Source organism: Chiloscyllium plagiosum, unplaced genomic scaffold (assembly GCF_037043375.1).
Source record: "Chiloscyllium plagiosum isolate Xiang-an unplaced genomic scaffold, Cpla_swu_hap1 HiC_scaffold_16, whole genome shotgun sequence".
Lineage (NCBI taxonomy): Eukaryota > Metazoa > Chordata > Chondrichthyes > Orectolobiformes > Hemiscylliidae > Chiloscyllium > Chiloscyllium plagiosum.
In genome coordinates, this window is record NW_028270154.1 from 31760671 (window position 1) to 31781645 (window position 20975).

The 20975-nt window shown below is 41.7% G+C and overlaps 1 protein-coding gene across 3 annotated transcripts in view; it reads left to right on the forward strand.

Moving 5' to 3' along the window:
• The window catches only part of LOC122556574 (long-chain-fatty-acid--CoA ligase 6-like), a 203998-nt gene that overhangs the window by 54666 nt on the left and 128357 nt on the right, over positions 1–20975 (forward strand). For all 3 annotated transcript variants that reach the window (XM_087995260.1, XM_043703393.2, XM_043703392.2), the window contains exons 2-3: positions 17811–18031; positions 20722–20836. In XM_087995260.1, coding sequence (XP_087851386.1) covers positions 17811–18031; positions 20722–20836 — 336 coding nt within the window. The remainder of the gene's footprint in view (positions 1–17810; positions 18032–20721; positions 20837–20975) is intronic.

The window sequence follows — 20975 nt, forward strand, 5'->3', positions numbered from 1 at the left end:
AGAGTGGTGCTGGAAAAGCACAGCAGTTCAGGCAGCATCCGAGGAGCAGTAATATCAACGTTTCCGGCAAAAGCCCTTCATCAGGAATACAGGCAGAGTGCCTGAAGGGTGGAGAGATAAATGAGAAGAGGGTGGGGGTGGGGAGAAAGTAGCACAGAGTACAATAGGTGAGTGGGAGAGGGGATGAAGGTGATAGGTTGGGGGGGAGGGTGGAGTGGATAGGTGGAAAAGAAGATAGGCAGGTAGGACAAGTCATGGGGACAGTGCTGAGCTGGAAGTTTGGAACTGGGGTGAGGTGGGGGAAGGGGAAATGAGGAAGCTGTTGAAGTCCACATTGATGCCCTGGGGTTGAAGTGTTCCGAGGTGGAAGATGAGGCGTTCTTCCTCCAGGCATCTGGTGGTGAGGGAGCGGCGGCGAAGGAGACCCAGGACCTCTATGTGCTCGGCAGACTGGGAGGGGGAGTTGAAATGTTGGGCCACAGGGCGGTGTGGTTGATTGGTGCGGGCATCCCAGAGATGTTCCCTAAAGCGCTCTGCTAGGAGGCGTCCAGCCTCCCCAATGTAGAGGAAACCGCATCGGGAGCAACGGATACAATAAATGATATTGGTGGATGTTCAGGTAAAACTTTGGATGTGGAAAGCTCCTTTAGGGCCTTGCATGGAGGTGAGGGTGGAGGTGCGGGTGCAGGTTTTGCAATTCCTGCGGTGGCAGGGGAAGGTGCCAGGATGGGAGGGTGGGTTGTAGGGGGGGCGTGGACCTGACCAGGTAGTCACGGAGGGAACGGTCTTTGCGGAAGGTGGAAAGGGGTGGGGAGGGAAATATATCCCTGGAGGTGGCAGAAATGTCAGCGGATGATTTGGTTTATGCGAAGGTTGGTAGGGGGGAAGGTGAGCACCAGGGGGGTTCTGTCCTGTCACGGTTGGAGGGGGGGTGGTCTGAGGCCGGAGCTGCGGGATGTGGACAAGATGCGTTGGAGGGCATCTTTAACCACGTGGGAAGGAAAAATGCGGTCTCTAAAGAAGGAGGCCATCTGGTGTGTTCTGTGGTGGAACTGGTCCTCCTGGGAGCAGATGAGGCGGAGGAATTGGGAATACGGGATGGCATTTTTGCAAGAGGTAGGGTGGTAAGAGGTGTAATCCAGGTAGCTATGGGAGTCGGCAGGTTTGTAATAAATGTTGGTGTCAATTATGGCGTCATTAATGGTGATGGAGAGGTCCAGGAAGGGGAGGGAGGTTTCAGAGATGTTCCAGGTAAATTTAAGGTCAGGGTGGAATGTGTTGGTGAAGTTGATGAATTGCTTAACCTCCTCGCGGGAGCACGAGGTGGCGCCAATGCAGTCATCAATGTAGCGGAGGAAGAGGTGGGGAGTGGTGCCGGTGTAATTACGGAAGATGGACTGTTCTACGTAGCCAACAAAGTGACAGGCATAGCTGGGGCCCATACGGGTGCCCATGGCTACCCCTTTGGTTTGGAGGAAGTGGGAGGATTCGAAGGAGAAATTGTTAAGGGTGAGGACCAGTTCGGCCAAACAAATAAGAGTGTCAGTGGAAGGGTACTTTGGGGACGTCTGGAGAGGAAAAAACAGAGGGCTTGGAGGTCCTGGTCATGGTGGATGGAGGTGTAGAGGGATTGGATATCCATGGTGAAGATGAGGAGTTGGGGGCCGGGGAAACGGAAGTCTTGGAGGAGGTGGAGGGCGCGGGTGGTGTCTCGAACGTATGTGGGGAGTTCCTGGACTAGGGGGGATAGGACAGTGTCGAGGTGGGTAGACATGAGTTCAGTGGGACAGGAGCATGCTGAGACAATGGGTCGGCCAGAGTGGTCAGGCTTGTGGATCTTGGGAAGGAGGTAGAACTGGGCAGTGCAGGGTTCCCGGACTATGAGGTTGGAAGCTGTGGGTGGGAGATCTCCTGAGGTGATGAGGTTCTGTATGGTCTGGGAGATGATGGTTTGGTGAAGGGGAGAGGGGTCATGGTCGAAGGGGCGGTAGGAAGAGGTGTCCTCGAGTTGGCATCTAGCTTCAGCGGTGTAGAGGTCAGTGTGCCAGACTACCACTGTGCCCCCTTTACCTGCTGGCTTGATGGTGAGGTTGGGATTGGAGCAGAGGGATTGGAAGGTTGCGTGTTGTGAAGGTGAGAAGTTGGAGTAGTGGAGGGGGTAGACAGGTTGAGGTGGTTAATGTCCTGGCAGCAGTTGGAAATAAGAGGTCGAGGGTGGGTAATAGGCCAGCATGGGGTGTCCAGGTGGATACAGTGTGTTGGAGGCGGGCGAAGGGGTCCTCGGAAGGTGGGCAGGAGTCCTGATTGTAAAAGTAAGCTCAGAGGCGGCGGAAGAAGTGTTCGACATCACGGCGTGTATTAAATTCATTGATGCATGGGTGGAGGGGGATGAAGGTGAGTCCTTTGCTGAGGACTGATCGTTCGTCGTCAGTGAGGGGGAGGTCAGGAATGGTGAAAACTCAGCAGGGCTGGGAGCTGGGTGTGGGAGCGGAGCCTGTAACTGGAGTGGGTGTGGTGGTGGGGGGGAATAGGGGTCCCTGACCTATCACCTTCATCCCCTCCCCCACTCACCTGTTGTACTCTATGCTACTTTCTCCCCACCCCCACCCTCCTCTCATTTATCTCTCCACCCTTCAGGCACTCTGCTTGTATTCCTGATGAAGGGCTTTTGCCCGAAATGTCAATTTTACTGCTCCTCTGATGCTGCTGTGCTTTTCTAGCACCACTCTAATCTCGATATTGTCCTGTACAGCTGCGGCAAGACTTTTCTGTTCTGGTGTTCTAATCCAATTGCACTGAAGGCCAACATATCATTCACCTTCCTCAGTACTTGCCTTGTGACTGGTGCACAAGGACACTCTCTTTACAGCATCAACTTTTCCTCATCCATAACCACTTGAGTAACAGTCTACCATTCTGTTTCTCTTACCAAAGCAGACAACTTCATATTTCTCCATGGAACACAGCGTGTCTCATGTATTTGCCCACTTAATCAATTTGTCTAAATCGCCTTAAAACCCCTTTACATCCTCCTCATCACTCTCACTTTCTCCTAGTTTTGTGCTGTTAGCAAACTTGCAAATATTATATTTTATGCTGTCATCCAAAGGTTGATATATATTGTAAGTAGGAGAAAGTGAGGACTGCAGATGCTGGAGATCAGAGCTGAATATGTGTTGCTGGAAAAGTGCAGCAGGTCAGGCAGCATCCAAGGAGCAGGAGAATCGACGTTTCGGGCATCACTCTCCTCATTCCTGAAGAAGGGCTCACGCCCGAAACGTCGATTCTCCTGCTCCTTGGATGCTGCCTGACCTGCTGCACTTTTCCAGCAACATATTTTCAGCATATATTGTAAATAGCTGGGTTCCAGTGCTGATCCCTGCAGCACCCCAAGAGCAACTACCTTCCACCCTGAAAATGAATCATTTATTCCTATATGCTGAACACTTCCCAGTGCATGCCTGTATATTGCGATCAATCCTATGAACTTTAATCTTACATAATAACCTCTAGGTGGGAACATATCAAAAACTTTCTGAAAATCTAAACCTACCACATTTACTCATTGCTCATCTGTTCTAATAGTTAGATCCTCGAACAACAGTAGATTTGTCCAACACAATTTCCCTTACATTAATCCATGTTGACTTTGTGTAATCCGATTGGTAGTTTTCAAGTGTTCTGTTATCACATCCATTAAAATACACCAGCAATTAGCCTTCTCCTGATTTTAGGCTAACCAGTCTGTAATACCTGTTTTCTCCCTTTTTTTTGGACAGTAAGCTTGTATTTGTCACACTCGAATTTACTGTGACTCTTCCAGTATCTATAGCATCTTGGAAGATGACGACAAACACACCTATTATTTCCATGGTCAATTCCTTTAGAACACTGGGATCTAAATTTCCAAGCCCTAGGGATTTGTCAGCCTTCATTTCCATTGATTCCTCCATCAATTTGTTTTTACTGATTCTGATTTTCTCTCATATCTTCCTTACCAAAAGGCCCTTGCTTCCCTAGCACGCTGGAAAATGTTTTATCTTCTGGTGTGAAAAAGGAACAAAGTAGTTGTTATGTGCTTTCAAATCTAAACAGCAAGGCATAAATCATCCAGTGAAACATTAAGGTTCCCCACCAGTTCCTAATATCTTAAAATACATAATGCTTTAATAGAGGCACTCTGTCACACTCTTTGACACTAACAGCGCTAGAGGGGCAGGGCTGCCTTAGTCAGCTGCTCCAGTCAGCAGCCTCCTTCTAATCAAATGCAAAGTTTACTTTCGGGCAAAAGGCTGACTATCTCTGAGTGGGAGGTTCCGCTGGCTCGTAACTGGATGAATTCAGTAGTGTGAGGTAGTGGACTGTGTGTTCTTGGGATTCACAAAGCAGCGTTTTGGCACCAAGCCAGTTTTTTTTCCGAAAAGAAGCACGCAGTTGATTCGAGTATTGTAACTTCGTTCGTTCCATTAGTATAAAAGAGATTTTCAGGTCCACAGCAACGTGTTTCAAATGGAAAGTGCTCAAAGTTGTTGCTCCACCAAGGATGCTGAATGTTTGAGGTATAATTTTGAAAGCAGCTAATACTTGGTTAATAAAGATATTTGCATGTTATTTATAGATGCTGTTTTCTTGTTTCGTTTAGAATATTTTGTATTTTTTTTAAAGCTACTAACTATGGAATCTGTGGAAAAAAGTTTAAATGTTTAAAAAGTCATTAGCACAGAAAAAGAAATTCAATGTATTTTCTTTCATTGTATGCTTTGCAATACGAAAACATATTCTTTGGAAAGGAGGAAAGACTGACTCATCTTGTTTGGATAAAACCTTTTTTTTCTTTAAGGGTTAATTCATCTATCCTATGCTTTGCTCTGCAACACGACACATTCTGGCTGTGGGGAAGGTGGACAGCCTGTTCTCTGAGCTTTGCCAGTGTTGCTCTGAAATCAACCAAGCACAGCTTGTGGTGGCTGTCTTTCAAATTCTCCTTTTCTCTGTTTGATAAAGTACTCCATATTTTGTTGACAGTGACTGCTTCACAAGAAGTACTGGGTGCAGCAACTTAACGTGTGTAGAATTGTGGATTAAGCCATGTTTCACTATCCTGTGGCACAGCAGATTGATTCTTTAGCAGGCTGTATCTCTGCACTACTGACTAGTAAAATTGTTTTCATGTGTATATAGTATCCAACATTATAACATGTTCACAGTTCAGGAATAAAATCTGATTGAAGTGTGTGTATAAACCAAAAGAATAAAGTTAGTATTAATATTCAGAATACCAAACAGATGATGGATTTTGTAATGTCCATTCATAATGTTACTCTACAGGAGACAGCAGGAAGCAGTTCAGCCTCATTCATAAGAATGCTTTTGGTGTGAAAGCAGCTTGCATATACTGTTGCTGTCTTAACCAAATGTACAAAAAGAAATTCATACTAAAATGATATTGCACAATGTATGAATCATGAAAGGTAGAGAAAGAGAAAAAGTCATTTGTCCTTGATTGTATTTTTACGTGAGTCAAATAGGTCACCTTCATCAGTTAAAGTGGCTGCTTCACATTACTAAAAGTGAATTCTAATTGGATCCATTCCCCCAGGGGTCTTATTGTATGTTGACAAGAGAATTTTGCTGCACAAAGTGACTCTCCTTCCCACTAGTCCGAGAAAAAAAATGCATGCGTGTTTCCCATCCATCGTGATGCTCCGGTCTCTAGATTGTGCCTTTATTGTTGTGTCCATTTGAATGTAATTTGAGCCCCTACTTACATTTCGTTTTTAGTCATCATCATGTCCTGCCTTTTTTATTTTATTCATCTTCTCTTCCCCCCTGCACTGCTTCCCTCCCCTGTCACCCTCCCTGTTTTAAAGCTCATTGAAATGGTTTGATATTAAGGATACTGCAAACTGTTTTTGCCAGAGTTTTGGTCGGGAACACAATATGCTTGGTGCATTGTCTCAGAAACTATTAACTCCTGCATATGATAGTAATTTTTGAGAGATTTTGGATCTTCTATGTGGGTGAAGTTATATCTGGATGCATATGTAAGAGCAGAGGTGCAACGCATTGGACCACAAAAATCTGTGATTAGCATTGTCTTGTTGCTGTAATCTTATATAAAGTTAGCTATGTTTTTCTCTCTCATGTATTTCAGTGTGACACAGTGGCTTTCTGGAAAAAATAAGATGAATCACCTATTATTAAACTGATTAGTAACATTTGTATATCACATGAGTACTGTTACTTCATTATAAATTAAAACTATAAAATATCTGGATTTTATATTTGTAAAAAAGGATTCCATTCATTTTTTTTTATTGACAATGCAACTTTGTCTGCAAAAAAGAACTTGCTTGCAAGCTAATGAATGGATATTGGGAAGTAGCATTGGAAAAAAAAAGACCTGGAAATTTTCCCAAATGCAACCTATCCTAAAATACATTAAATTCTCTGAAACTGTTCTGCTCATTTCAAGTTTTATGTCTGAAGTTTCCAACAATCCTCTTCCTATTTCTTGCTTAATGTGCTGGCATGGTGAGTGGTGATAAGGAAACAAAGTTCCAGATATATTACGTGTAGATATCACTACTGTCTCGGCACTTCCTTTACAAAGGTGCTGCCAGACTCCTTGCTTGTCCTCAATCAAGTCCTGGATCAGCAATATTCCCCTTTCCAGCACCAGTACCTCCCTCCTTCTGAACATTGGGAAACTGGGAAGGTCAAAGCCATTGCCTTGTCTGTGCAGCAAATTCCAACTGTACCCCTCTTCCTTGCCAATATTTCAAGCTAACATAAACCATTTGTAACTTAAATTTCTCATTTGATGCACAACCCCCAAATAATGTCTACTATAAAGATCCCAGTCTCTGCTAGTCTTCTGCTGAAACATGCTTCCCGAAGTTAAGAATTGAATCATCAATTTACCTTTTTCTGATCGATAAATAATTTGGATATGAACATAAGAGGTATAGTTGCTAAGTTTGCAGATGACACCAAAATTAGAGATGTAGTGGATAACGAAGAGGCTTATCTCAGATTACAACGGGATCTTGATCAGATGGACCAATGGGCTGAGGAGTGGCAGATGGAGTTTAATTTAGATAAATGCAAAGTGCTTCATTTTGGGAAAGCAAATCTTAGCAGGACTTATACACTTAATTGTAAGGTCCTAGGAAATGTTGCTGAACAAAGAGACCTTGGAGTGCAGATTCATAGCTCCTTGAAAGTAGAGTTGTAGGTAGATTGGATAATGAAGAAGGCATTTGGTATGCTTTTCTTTATTGGTCAGTATTGTGTACAGGAGTTGGGAGTTCATTTTGCAGCTGTACAGGACATTGGTTAGGCCACTTTGGAGTATTGTGTGCAATTCTGGTCTCCTTCCTATCGGAAAGATATTGTGAAACTTGAAAGCGTTCAGTAAAGATATACAAGGATGTTGTCAGGTTTGGAGGATTTAAGCTATATCGAGAGGCTGAACAGGCTGGGGCTGTTTTCCCTGGAGGGTTGGAGGCTGAGGGGGTGACCTTTTTATAGAGGTTTATAAATCATGAGAGGCATGGATAGGATAAATAGACAAAGTCTTTTCCCTTGGGTGGGGGAGTCCAGAACTAGAGGGCATAGGTTTAGGATGAGAGGGGAAAGATATGAAAGGGACCTAAGGGGCAACTTTTTCACGCAGAGGGTGGTGCATGTATGGAATGAGCTGCCAGAGGAAGTGATGGAGGCTGGTACAATTGCAACATTTGAAAGGCATCTGGATTGGTATGTGAATCAGAAGGATTTAGAGCGATATGGGCTGGGTGCTGGCAAATGGGACTATATTAGGTCGGGATATGTGGTCGGCATGGACAAGTTGAACCAAAGGGTCTGGTTCTGTGCTGTACATCTCTATGACCCTCTTTAATAAAGTCTGATCTCATCCAACATTTGTGAAAATAGATGGAAAATAGTCCATATAATGAATAATTTAGGAAAGTGCAGAGTTCACAGAATCAATTCCTTTTAAATATAACAACATTTCAACTCATTTACCCAAAACTCTTTCACATTTGGTGTAGAATATCCAAAAACTTCCAAATAGAGGCCTTTTCTTTTAGCATGTCTTACAGTTATGCTCTAAAATACAGAGAAGGCCTTTGAGGATTTTTAAAATCTTTTTTTAATAAAGAAAACCAGTAAATATGACTCTAGAACATTATTTTGTTTCTTTATTCTACTTAAAAGTCTGGTTGTAATTTGAATACAGTGTGTGAGCAAACATTGCTGCTGCACACTTGAGTACAAGATTGAGTAAATTGAAATAAAGGCTATTATCATGCAAATGCTTTGGCAAGACTGATTAATTGACAATTATTAAAAATTCTGGAAATTTGAACATACTTTATGTTGCACATAATTGGTGTGCCCAAAATACCACATATTTAATTTGCACCCAGATCTTTAATTTCTCTTGATCAAACGGGTAATGAATTCCAGCCATTACCTTCTATATAATTTTCACATGATATTCATGTTGAGAGAAATGAGCATTTGCTGAAAATGTGTTGCTGGAAAAGCGCAGCAGGTCAGGCAGCATCCAGGGAACAGGAGAATCGACGTTTCGGGCATAAGCCCTTATGCCCGAAACGTCGATTCTCCTGTTCCCTGGATGCTGCCTGACCTGCTGCGCTTTTCCAGCAACACATTTTCAGCTCTGATCTCCAGCATCTGCAGACCTCACTTTCTCCTCAAAGAAATGAGCATTGGGCATTATAAACCCATTCTCATATTTGTTCTGTAGTGTCCGAATCTCATGTCAACCATTCCACAAAACAAATGCTGAAATAATCTTTTTGGCTGACAGATCATCTCCTTCTAACCTTTTTAGTGAAGCACATTTCCTAAGCAAGGTATTGTTATTTCAAATCCAAAGAGAGTCAGTCCTGAATTTTGCGGATGGCTTTTATATGGTATTTTAGAATTGTGAATATTCTTGGGCACATTGAAGGCAGAGCAAAATGTAATATTTTGATCGGCATTGACCAGTCTGTCTCCGTGCTGTAGGACTCTGATTATGACTGTAACATTTGAACATAAATTGAAATGGACTACCCGTAAAAATACTGTCGCAATAAAATAAGTAAAAGGCTAAGAATTCTGAAGTGAGTAACTTGGTTCCTGTCTCCACATTTCCTATCTACAGCTTTAAAAGCACAAGTCGGGAGTGTGATGGAATACTCACCACTGGCCTGGATGTGTGCTATTCCAACAACACTCAACAACTTGACATCGTTCAGAACAAAACAACTCTCTTGATTGGCTCCCATCTGCCCATCCACTTTCATGTCGTCGGCAACACTGACCCAAAGTGGAAGTAGTGTGTACCAGCAAAAAATACACTGCCATAGCCCACTAAGGCTCCTCCAACAGCTCCTTACAAAGCTGAAAAATGTGTTGCTGGAAAAGCGCAGCATCCACGGAGCAGGAGAATCGACGTTTCGGGCACAAGCCCTTCTTCGGTCGATTTCCAGCAACAAATTTTTCAGCTCTGATCTCCAGCATCTGCAGTCCTCACTTTCTCCTAGCTCCTTACAAAACCATGATCTCTAAAACCTCGAAGAAAAAGGACAGATATATGAGAAGACTACCTGCAAGTTCCCTTGAGTCGCACACCAATACTTTTGCTGCTCTTACACTGCTGCTGGATCACATCCTAGTGTTCCTTTCCCAACATCACTGAGGGTCCCAGGCTTGGATTTGTGCAGTCAGTAACTCTGCTCTGGGTAGAGGCTGGGGATTCTGAGGTGAATTCTTCACTTCCTGACACTCCAATGTCTGTCTAACATCTAACCTGCAAATAATTCAGGACTGTGATCTAAGTTCTCCAGTTGCCTGGAAGGTTGTAGCTCCAACAACACTCACTAAGCTCAGCACCATCCAGCCAAAGTGGGCTGCTTATTTGGCACTCCATCCACTACCTTCAAATTCATGCTGTTCACTGTCAGTGCATAGTGGTAGCAGTGTCCACCATCTCACTGCAGTACATCAGCAAGGTTCCTTTGACAGCATGTAACAATCCCACAACATTTACTACCCAGAATTTATTTCCTATTGTCTATCATTCCAGCTGAGCAGGGTAGATGTTGGCTGGGGCTGCAAGGATGGGGGAATCTAACACACTAACCCTTTCTGTTAAAAATCATTAAACAGCTCTTAACATATTCATGATCTTTGTTTTCACATGCCTAATGACTCTGTTTTGATCCCAGCTGACGGTGATATCCGACAAGTCACATCCCAGAGTGAAACCTGGCTTGCTGAGTCCTACATTTTATTTACACAGTTTTGTTACCATCGTGGTCAGTCACTAATCGTGTTCACACAAGGTTGCCCATGTTCTTCAACAAAAGATTACACAGAAGGGGGAAAAAAACAAAGCTATGTATATATGATAATTTGGAAAGATCGTAAGCAGAAAAGATAATTAATCCAACCCCCTAATTCAATTCATTCCAGCTCTGATTTGTCGAGACTTCCTTTCAGTCCCGACATCCTGGAAATTTCTACTAGCTAAAAGCTGTATGTCGAGATTTCTACGAATGCACCAGCTTTCTGTTCTTCTGAACTCAGTCTACTCCTCACCCTGACCATCTCTTTTCTGTGTAGATCGTACAAGTTAGCACTTTAAACATTCAAGTAAGTCTCCAGATATCTGATTGAGCTTTTAACTACATTCCCAAGCTTTTTTGGAATCCGTGTCTTTAGTTCACTGCTCCGAATGACTGACTTTCTGACGTCTAAAGCCAGTTATCTACACACAACTGAAATCAATCTATTTTATGTCCTCAGAAATCCAAATTTTCAAACAATGATCTGTCACATTGTCACAATTACCACATCAGACAAGTTAGGTAATTGTGTCTCTTTCCATATGTAGTTTCTCTCCTGGATCAAAGTTTTAGGCTGAGAGGCAATACTCTACATGAAGCATAGCTGATCAGAAATGTTTCCCACTCTTACCATCTTCCATAAGTATAATGAAAGGATAACAAATATAAGTCTGACCAAGCAATTAACACCAATCAGCTATGTCCTTTCCCTCCACCTAATTTTGATTAAAAATAGCATTTTGGTTTGGTGGCAGTTCATCAACATTTGGACTCAGGCAGTGAGCAGTTCATACCCAGGTTTTCCAAAGGGCAGTAATTCTTTAAGTATCTATGAATCAGGAATTCTGGACAGTATGTTTCAGTTTAAGGTTATAAAATCAGTGGGTAAAGTTCTTTTTCCTCAGTTGAAGCTATGGTTAGAAGCTTTGGAAATTAATTTGTACTCAAAGGCTGGCCATGTATGATGAGATGCTGTAATGAAGAGATTTTAATTTGGATAAGTTTATTTCAAGTAGAAATTAAATAAAGACAAAATGTCAAAATTTCATAAGCCACAGATATTGGGAAATGGGAGTGTAACATTTATTTACTTCAGACTCTTCAAGCAGTCATTTTTTTAATATAAAATTCACTCCAAGAATAAATACAGTAAAACGAATATCTTCTTTTAGTAGGAATTGGCAATTTTATGGTGATCAAATCTCCAGCGCCTTGAGCTTGTGTATGGTTCTCTGATCCTGAGCTCACTAAAATTACATTGAACCAGCCAATTTTCATGATTCCTAGTTAATTCTGTCTGGCCCAAATTAAGTACCTATTGTTATGAAGGTTTGTAATATTTTTAGTATTATTTGAGAATATGTGTTCTAAAGCGGAGGAAAAGTTGATTTTAGTTTTCTGTTCTCCACAGGTTGTGTTTTGGTTTGACAGGTGACTCATTTTGAAGAGAGAGTTTAAAAATAGTATTTTCAAGAAGACGTGATTTAAGCTAAATGGCTAGCAAGCCAGGTGGAGAAACAATTGATAAGATGTTTGTTGACTTAGGTCTAATGACTCTGAGAGATCAGGAGAGAATCAGATTCCTGCAAGGAAAAAGGGACAAAAGCAGAAATGCAGATGTTAGCAGACTCCAAGCAATCATGGCAGGGAGAGGTCTTGAGGAGAAAGTTTCAGAAGCAGAGGCTATGGAGGTATCAGAGGAAGGCATCCTACAAGGCAGTTAAAGCTGTGGGTTTAGGGAACCCATGTTTATTAATAATTGAGCTGAGTTAGCAGCTTGTTTTAAAGGGTCTTGAGGAGAGGCATCAACTAAAGATAACAGCACTGAATGAGTAAGGAGAAATCTACTGAAAGGAAACTGCTGTTCTGCCAGCTCAGCAAGAAACTTCTTTTATCAAGATAATGAAGATTCAATCCTGAGGTTTGAGTACTTTTTCTTAAGTGTAATTTGGTGATTAAAAGGGATGAATCTTACTTTCCTGACAGTTGTACTGAGATATTTTTAATTTCCCTTCCATAGTGTATGATAATTGTTTTACTTCTGTATTTAAAAAAAACTGTTCAGTAACTCACCTCTAACATAGACAAAAAAAAACTAATTCTACTTGTTTATCGAGCCAGGTTTTACTCTGTTCTGATTTGTCCAGTATTGCTACTAGTTGGGATCATAACCAAGAGGAAGATCTTTTGCAGGATCAAAAATCCTTGAATTGAGGGGTGATTTTTAAAAATGAGTACTACTTTACATTGGACATAAACCGGAATTAGTGTAGAGCATGTTGTATAAATGAAATGAATTAGGGTATTAATGAAATGAAAATGCATGGAAAGTTGGTAATCTCTACTCAATCATGAGATTCTGAAGGTGTCATTTAAAGGTTAAGTAGAAAATAACAAAGCCTTTTTTCAGATATGACTTCCTGATTTTTTTTTTCACGCTCTGGCTTGTGCCACCCCAACGCCAGGGGAATACTCTACCCATCTTTACTCAATATAAGTACAGCTGAGTTGTTAAATAGCTGTTAGGTTCTGACCTGTATCATTTTGACATGCCATCCCACAGGTAATCTGTCAGGTTTACTGTAATGTATTCCAGAACGTAGATGTTAATGGTATGGTAATGTGACTAATGGCTGTTGCATGTTATTGGGACTAAAGACTGTACTGGAGTACTGAGTCTTACAGAGATCAGTATTATGCATGATAGTGGAGTCAATTTAGAGTTTTGATGTCTGATTCCTTTTCCTTGTCTGATTCCAAGTTACAGACAACGCTGACCAGAATGTTGTGAATAAATTTGCCCTTGTATCCTACGAGACCCAAAGTGGTCAAGGTGATACAAGCACAAACCAGTACCAATACAGAACAGTCCACTTTATTAGGAGCCAAGTACCATAGTCTTTAATATGAAAGTAATCTTTAGTGGCGTCCTAAGGTTGAAATAATTCCAGAGTCTTCTGCAGATTTACACGGTTCCTGTCTCTGTGGCCCTGTCCCCGGGTCTGCAGAGCTGCTTCTCTCTCTCTCTCTCTCTCTCTCTCTCTCTCTCTCTCTCTCTCTCTCTCTCTCTCTCTCTCTCTCTCTCTCTCTCTCTCTCTCTCTCTCTCTCTCTCTCTCTCTTCCCCCCTCCCTCCCTCTCCCTCACCAGCTCCGTTTCCGCCATGCTCAGAGGGCCTAAGACAGTTCCAGAGATCTTGCATGCGGTTCCAAGAGTGAAGTCTGCAGGTGAACTCTGTTTCATATCCTTTTAGATGGTTTTCTGGAACTTTCTGTAATTCTTATCAATTAGGGAGATACACTTAATAGTTTGAAACAAGAGTCCATCATTTAGATGGCATGCTACTGTCAATTTCTGTGTAGCAGGACCCAGTGTCTTCCTGTGTGGGCTGTCCTATGTTTAGTGATAAGTTGTTGGTGGGGGGGCAGTCTGTGCAGACAAGCTGTTGCTTTTTACATTATGCTAATGTCATTAGATTTTGGCTGTTGTGTTTGCACTGTGTGGGTTTTATGATTCCAGAGTTTAATTTGGCCAATGTACCTGACATCCTTTGCTGTCGGCCAAATTAGCAATCTATCTGTGTTGTAGCAGCTAGGAGGTTGCTACCGTTTGTTTGACCCCCCCCCCCCGAGACAAACACTTCTCACCCTTTAGGTAAGGTAGCGAAGTAGATGCAGCACTCTAAGAATAGAGTTAAAAAGTACACACCAGGTTATAGTCCAACAGGTCTACTTGGAAGTACAAGCTTTCGGAGCGCTGCTCCTTCATCTAGCAGCTGCTGTTGTGGAAAGATCACCTGATACTCAGTGATAATTACCAGGAGACTCAGAAAATCATTCATGAAGTTAAACATTAATTTTCAAAGAAAAGCTGTGACAATCAGAAAATGGCTTCCTGACTGCCCACTCCCTCTTGGTTCCCCTGCAGTTTATACTTATCTGAGAGTATTAGTATAACCTTGACCTCTTTCCACCTATCACATTTCCGACGCCCCTCCCCCAAGTCCCTCCTCCCTACCTTTTATCTTAGCCTGCTGGACAAACTTTCCTCACATCATGGCAGTTGAACTCATGAGACCCCTCAACTAAGGACTTAGCCAAGTCAAACCGGTTTCCATCCACCTTTACACATGAAATCATTTCCAATATCTTTTAATGTTCGTCATTTTGACAATATCCCATTTGTGATGAGTGAGGAGGCCTCTGGAGATAATTTGGTTCTTTGGCATTTCAGTCAGTTTGATATAACTAGATAGATATTCATTTTATCAAAGAAAAGGGAAGGGTAAGATTTGCTGTGAATTTGCTAATTGTTATGTGAAACCTGCAATCTTTCCTGGATAAATACATACAATAACAGGTAGAAAAATGGTTTGAGATTTCCAGTGTGTTATAATGAGGTAATGCATTGTGTTTCAAATGCAATTGGAAGCTTATGATGAGCTATTAAAATAAATGTGCCTGGGCTCAAGAAAACAGCGGAGGAAACGAGTGTTCTAAAATTAAAATGACCATTCTATGGTGAATGCAGATATATCGGAATGTTTTAAGTGAATGGGCTGGATTTTACAGTCCCTTAGCAGTGAGGTGGAAGTGGATGTGCAAAGGAGATTTGGAGGATGGAAAATATTAGAAGAAGCATCCTTACTGCCTATTTGCCTGACCCAACTGCAAATATACCAGTGGCTGGGAAAGGCAGGGGCTGTCCATCTGCCTATGAGCTAGTTATGACATTCAGTGACCACTTATTGTGCACTTAAAGTGACAGAAGGATGAGGGCCTTAAGCAGCCATCATGGAGTGTCCCATGCCAATCATCCGGTCTGGCATCCTTTTCTCTTATGGCGGGAGAGTGGGAGTTGCTGGTCCCTCCTCTCCCCAAAGTCTGTCTGGATTCCTCCAGTCCTGTCAAACCTTCCCTGGAGCATGAGGCAGTGATTCACACTGTAACTACTTGCATTTCATTCCAGCTCCTTGTGGCTAAGTACTGGAGGCAATCTGACCATAGTCCCGGTGGTAGTGCTGGGACTGGAGAGCTGCAGACCATTTGAATGGCCAGGATCTCTGAGGTGAGACACTCTGCCCAGTTGAGGGTGCGAGTTTCACCTTCAACTGATTTAACAAAATGTTAATATGTTGGACTGGAGTTGGATTCACCCATGGCCTTTTGGACTGGGACATTGGGACTGGAATGCCTTAAATACACTCCTTCCTTTATGGTTTCATTCCTCATGCATTTTGGTGACCATATCTGACATTTGCTGACATGGCTATGAAATTGAATTTTGTGAAGTGCCTCAAGACCCATAAGGGATGATTTGACCTGATTGTCCTCCTATTTTTCTCATACTTCATAGCTAACATTACAAACCTCTTCAAGCCAAGAGCAAGAGTCCCACCAACCTGTGACATTTTCTGTAACCCCATGCCTTTGTTTGGTGCACCTTTCCAAAATGCCTTATTACCATTCACTGGAAACTTCACTGGGCCAGCCTATGTGTAGCACAGCCAGTCAGGTAGCATCCGAGGAGCAGGAGAATCCCAGCGCAGAGGAGATGACCTGGGGGTGTAGTGAGAGAGAAACTCAGAGATCCTTGTGGCGGGAGGAAGCAAACTACTTCAAGGTAGGCGTCCTCTGAAAAGGCTTCACACTCAGGAGAAAGTGAGGACCACAGATGCTGGAGATCAGATTCTCATGCTCCTTGGATGCTGCCTGACTGGCTGTGCTTTTCCAGCACCACGCTCTTCGACTCTGATCTCCAGTCCTCACCTTGTTCCAGCCATACAAATACTGTGACATAGGATCCACTCGGAGGTTTTGGAGGTCTGCAACAAGTATCCCCAAAGCTTGTCCTCCATCTATGATGCACAAATAAGGACTTTGATGAAATGATCTCCACTTGCTTTGATAAATGCAGCTTGTTCAATATTTAAGTACCCCAACGCCATCCAAGATTAAGTACCCCTACATGATTGGCACCAATTTAAACATTGACTCACTTTGCTACCAATACACAGTGGCATGCCATCTACAAGATGTACTGCAAAAACTGCTAAGGCTTCTTTTGGGAGCATCTTCCAAACTTGCAACCTTAATCGTGTGGAAGCAGAAGGATGCAGAAACATAGAGACACCATGTCCACATGTTTGCCTCTAGTTCATACGCCAATTTATTTGGAAAAACGACACTTTTTTATTTTCTTTGCTGAGTTGAATTGCTGGGACTCCCTTTCTAAGTACAGCACACTGACTGTTGGGATTCAAGCAGAAAGCTCATGGCCACCTTTTGAAGGGCATTTAAGGATGGGTGACAGAAACTCTCCTTGCCACCGATGTTTGTTTGTTTGTTTGTTTATTTGGAAAGACTAAAAACATGCCTGCTAACAAAATTGGCGCATTCTTACTCAAGTCATCCACCTTACTGACTTTTCCCTGGTTATACTTCCTCTTCCTTCCATCAGGCAGAAGATACAAAAGTTTGAAAACACGTAGCAACAGATTTAAGAACAGTTTCTTCCCCATTGTTATCAGACTTATGAATGGACCGCTCAAATATTAGAGTTGATCTTCCCCTGCACTTTCCCTGTAGCTGTAGCACTATATTCTCAATACTGTTCTATTACCTTGATGTACTTACGTAAGGTATGATTTGTCTGATTAGCACGCAATATGGTACTTTTCACTATAACTCAGTACATGTGACAATAATAAATCAAATCCCTTAAATTGTTAAGCACTGTCACTTTGCGTGCCAACTCTAATTGTAGACTCCATTTACAACACAACATACTCCTGTTTTGCTTTGAAAGCTCTGTCAGAAAGTAATTCAGGCCGAATCATCCTTTTTTATTGGTCCTGAGGTACTTCTCAAAACTCAATTTCACAGTTACATCAGAAAACGGTTATCAAAATGGATGGGGAATGAACCCATAAGTTAAGACTAAATTTTGAGGATAATTTCTCAGTCGTGTTATAAAATAATAAATCTAAAAATGTCAGTCATTTTCATTTTCGAAAATGATTTCCCCCAGAGTTTTCATCGGTGCTAGAGTAGACTAGAATTGCTGAGTTTATAACATTCACCGTGCTGCAGCTTTTTACCTTGATCAACCATCTCCTGAAATGGTGAAGCAATAACTCATTGGGAATTTACTTTAAAAAAAATAAACATTGTACAATGTTTAGTTAAATGTTTCTCAATTTTCTAATGCCAATGTTGTTGGCTGTTAAACGACAAGAGCTGTTATAGCACAGTAACATACTAATAGAACAAACATTTCTCTCAGTGCAATTTTGAAACTGAATATTATATTATGGTATTAAACAGTGCTTGAAGGTCTTGCTGGATACTTTTAGATGTTCTAATTCATACCTTGACCACCTCCTCTCCCCAATCAAATTTTTGGAAAGTAACCTTCCTGATTATTGCTTTTGTTTTCTTTGACAGAATTATTTAGCTCTCTCATTGAGAAGATGCAAGCAAAGGAAATCTTGAGGAATCTGCAGCTACTGGAATTGGATGAAATCAGCCAGTTTTTTCGCACAATTCCTCCACCAACACTGCTGGGCATTGCTTCATTTGCAGCTATTATAGCATACTGGCTAACCACCAGACCCAAAGCCTTAAAGCCACCCTGTGACCTTTCAATGCAGTCAGTGGAAATTGAGGTAAGTCCTCTCCAAGTCATATAGGGTCATAGGGATATACAGCATGGGGGTGACCTTATCGAGGTTTACAAAATTGAGGGGCATGGATAGGATAAACAGACAAAGTCTTTTCCCTAGGGTCGGGGAGTCCAGAACTAGAGGGCATAGGTTTAGGGTGAGAGGGGAAAGATATAAAAGAGACCTAAGAGGCAACTTTTTCACACAGAGGGTGGTAGAGGATGAGCTGCCAGAGGATGTGGTGGAGGCTGGTACAATTGCAACATTTAAGAGGCATTTGCATGGGTATATGAATAGGAAGGATTTGGAGGGATATGGGCCAGTTGCTGGCAGGTGGGACTAGATTGGGTAGGGATATCTGGTCGGCGTGGTGGGTTGGACCAATGCAATCAAAAACCTGTTAATACAACAGTGTTTTCTAGCTTGCTTAGTTATACATTTATATCTGAACATGTAATCTAATACGTTTTCTCCTAATCACTACACTCAGTCTGGAAGTCCTCCAAAGATTGACTCCTGGCTCATTCCTCTCCCTCATCCATAAGCTGCCTGTAGAGCCAGGAAAGTTTAGGCTGTTAAATACATAGTCTGACTCCTGGGTAACTATTGAATAGATTTCATGCTTACCTCACATACTCCAACTGTACCTCACCCAGATCACTTGTACTGTCCAGACCCTGATCGAACCCTATCACTGGACTCAAACTCCTCAGAGCTGACCCCACATTATGATACAACATCCGCATGCACTTGCTGGTACTTTTCCACTCTACCAATTTTCTCAACCTCTTCATTGCTAATGCTTTTGTAATTTTCTAGTTACGTTAAAGTTGTCAGAATGAGTCAAGATACCTTGAGATAAACAAGTTTTATATTATGTAAGAGCAAGCATTTTGAAAATTGTCTAATTCCTTTTTATCTTTGCAGCAACAGTGAGTAGAGCGTTGGTAGCTTAGATTCTTACAAACAGAAAAACCGAGAAGTTTAAGTTAGGGGTTTAAAAATAATACACAGGAGCAGAAGTAGGCCCATTTGGCCAATCAAACCATCTGGCCCCAGACGGTCCCACAAAGGGAAACAAACTTTAGAATGTTATAGACTTCAATAAGGTTGCCTCTCATTCTTCTGAAATCCAGTGAGTATAGGTCAAACCAACTCCACCTTTCCTCATTAAAAAAAACCCTTTCATGCTTGGCGTCCATGCTTTTCAATGTGCCTCGGTACACGTGACAATAAATTCATTTCATTTCAATTCAATTCAATCAACCTAGTTAACCTTTGCTATCAAAGAACATAACCTTATGTATCATTTCCTCTGCACAGCTTTTTGCCCACTCACTTAATCTATCTGTGTCCTTTTGTAGTCCTGCCCTCATCCTCATCCTTCAGTCATTAATCGATCCCTGTGGCACTCCACTAATTGCAGGTTAACATCTTGAAAATGTCCCCCTTATCCCAACACACACTCTCTCTTCTATTAGTTAGCCAATCCTCTAATTGTACATATATACTAGCCCTAACACTTTGGGACCATATTAAGTGCCCTCATGTGTAGTACCTTTTCTTGAGTGCTATTTGGAAATCCAAATTATATTACAATTACTTGTTCCCCTCTATCTATCCTACTTTGTTATCTCCTCAAAGAATTCTAATAAATTGTCAAGCATGATATTCCCCTTCATGAAGCATTAATCTGCTTGATCATATTATCCTTTTCTAAATGCTCTGCTCCTACACTGTTATAATAGACTCTGACATTTTTACACTGATAGCTGTTAAGCTAACGAGCCTATAGTTACCTGGGTCACGTTTATTGTACATTTTTAAATAAGGATACTACCTTGGCAATTTTCCAATCATCTGGAACTTTTCCAAAACGTACGGTTTGTTGGAAGATTATCGACAATGCATTCGCTACCTTTGTTGCAATTCCATTTAAAAACAAAACTGAATTCCACGTTCTACCATGTTTTGATCACTTTCCTCGGTTATCTTTTACTGTAAGATTATTTATTAAACCTGGTCCAAAATAACCTGATCCATGATTGGATTGACAACGTATGGGCCCTTATTTGCTGCAGGCGAGGTGCCATTAACCCAGTATAGAGAAGAGTTAAGTATGGAGGCACTGCAGAATCTGAGTGAGACTGGTTAGTTCGTAATCCTACCTTTTGAACCAGATACTATTTTCTTTCACTGTCTGTTTCATGAAAACATAAGGCAGAGCTTTTTAAATGAGCTGTCAAATTCTGCATATTAGTTATAAATTTACTTTTTATCCTCAAAGAATTCATATGTTACAATAAGCTGCTGAATGTATTTTTTTAATCCTTTCTTTTGGATTCCTTAAATGATATTGCATCATCCCACCTTAGTGATCATCTCCAGTTCCTCACATCTGTAACACTGAGTAACTCCCGCATTCATAGCTTGCACCTCTTCCCACTTTGTTTTGTCCTCTTTAATACTTTGTTTCCATTTACGGCTGCCTCATTACAGTCATGAGCAAGATTCTCCTGTTAATAAAGTCCAGTCCAACACTGGCATCTCCAAATTCTGTTTATCAAGGTTTTATCAAAACACTGATTTAAACATCATTCTAATTCAAGACAAAATAGTGCTGACAATCTAGATGTGTTTATCATTATCCACCTGTATAAAGTTCTTTCACACAGATTGTTTTGTTTCATTAGGGCACTGACCAAGCTCGTGGCTCTGTATTAGGTGACAGCCTTCAGCTTATGACACACTATCACGATGATGCAAGGACAATGTATGAAGTATACCAACGAGGATTACACATAACAGGCAAGTTTCTGGATCCCAGAATAATTTCCCTTTGGCAATTGAAAGGGTTCTTTATAAACACTGGAAGATTGCTACTGAAGTTATCCATTGAATTTTCAAATAGCACAAAATGTTCAACATTTTGGAGCAGTTACAGTTT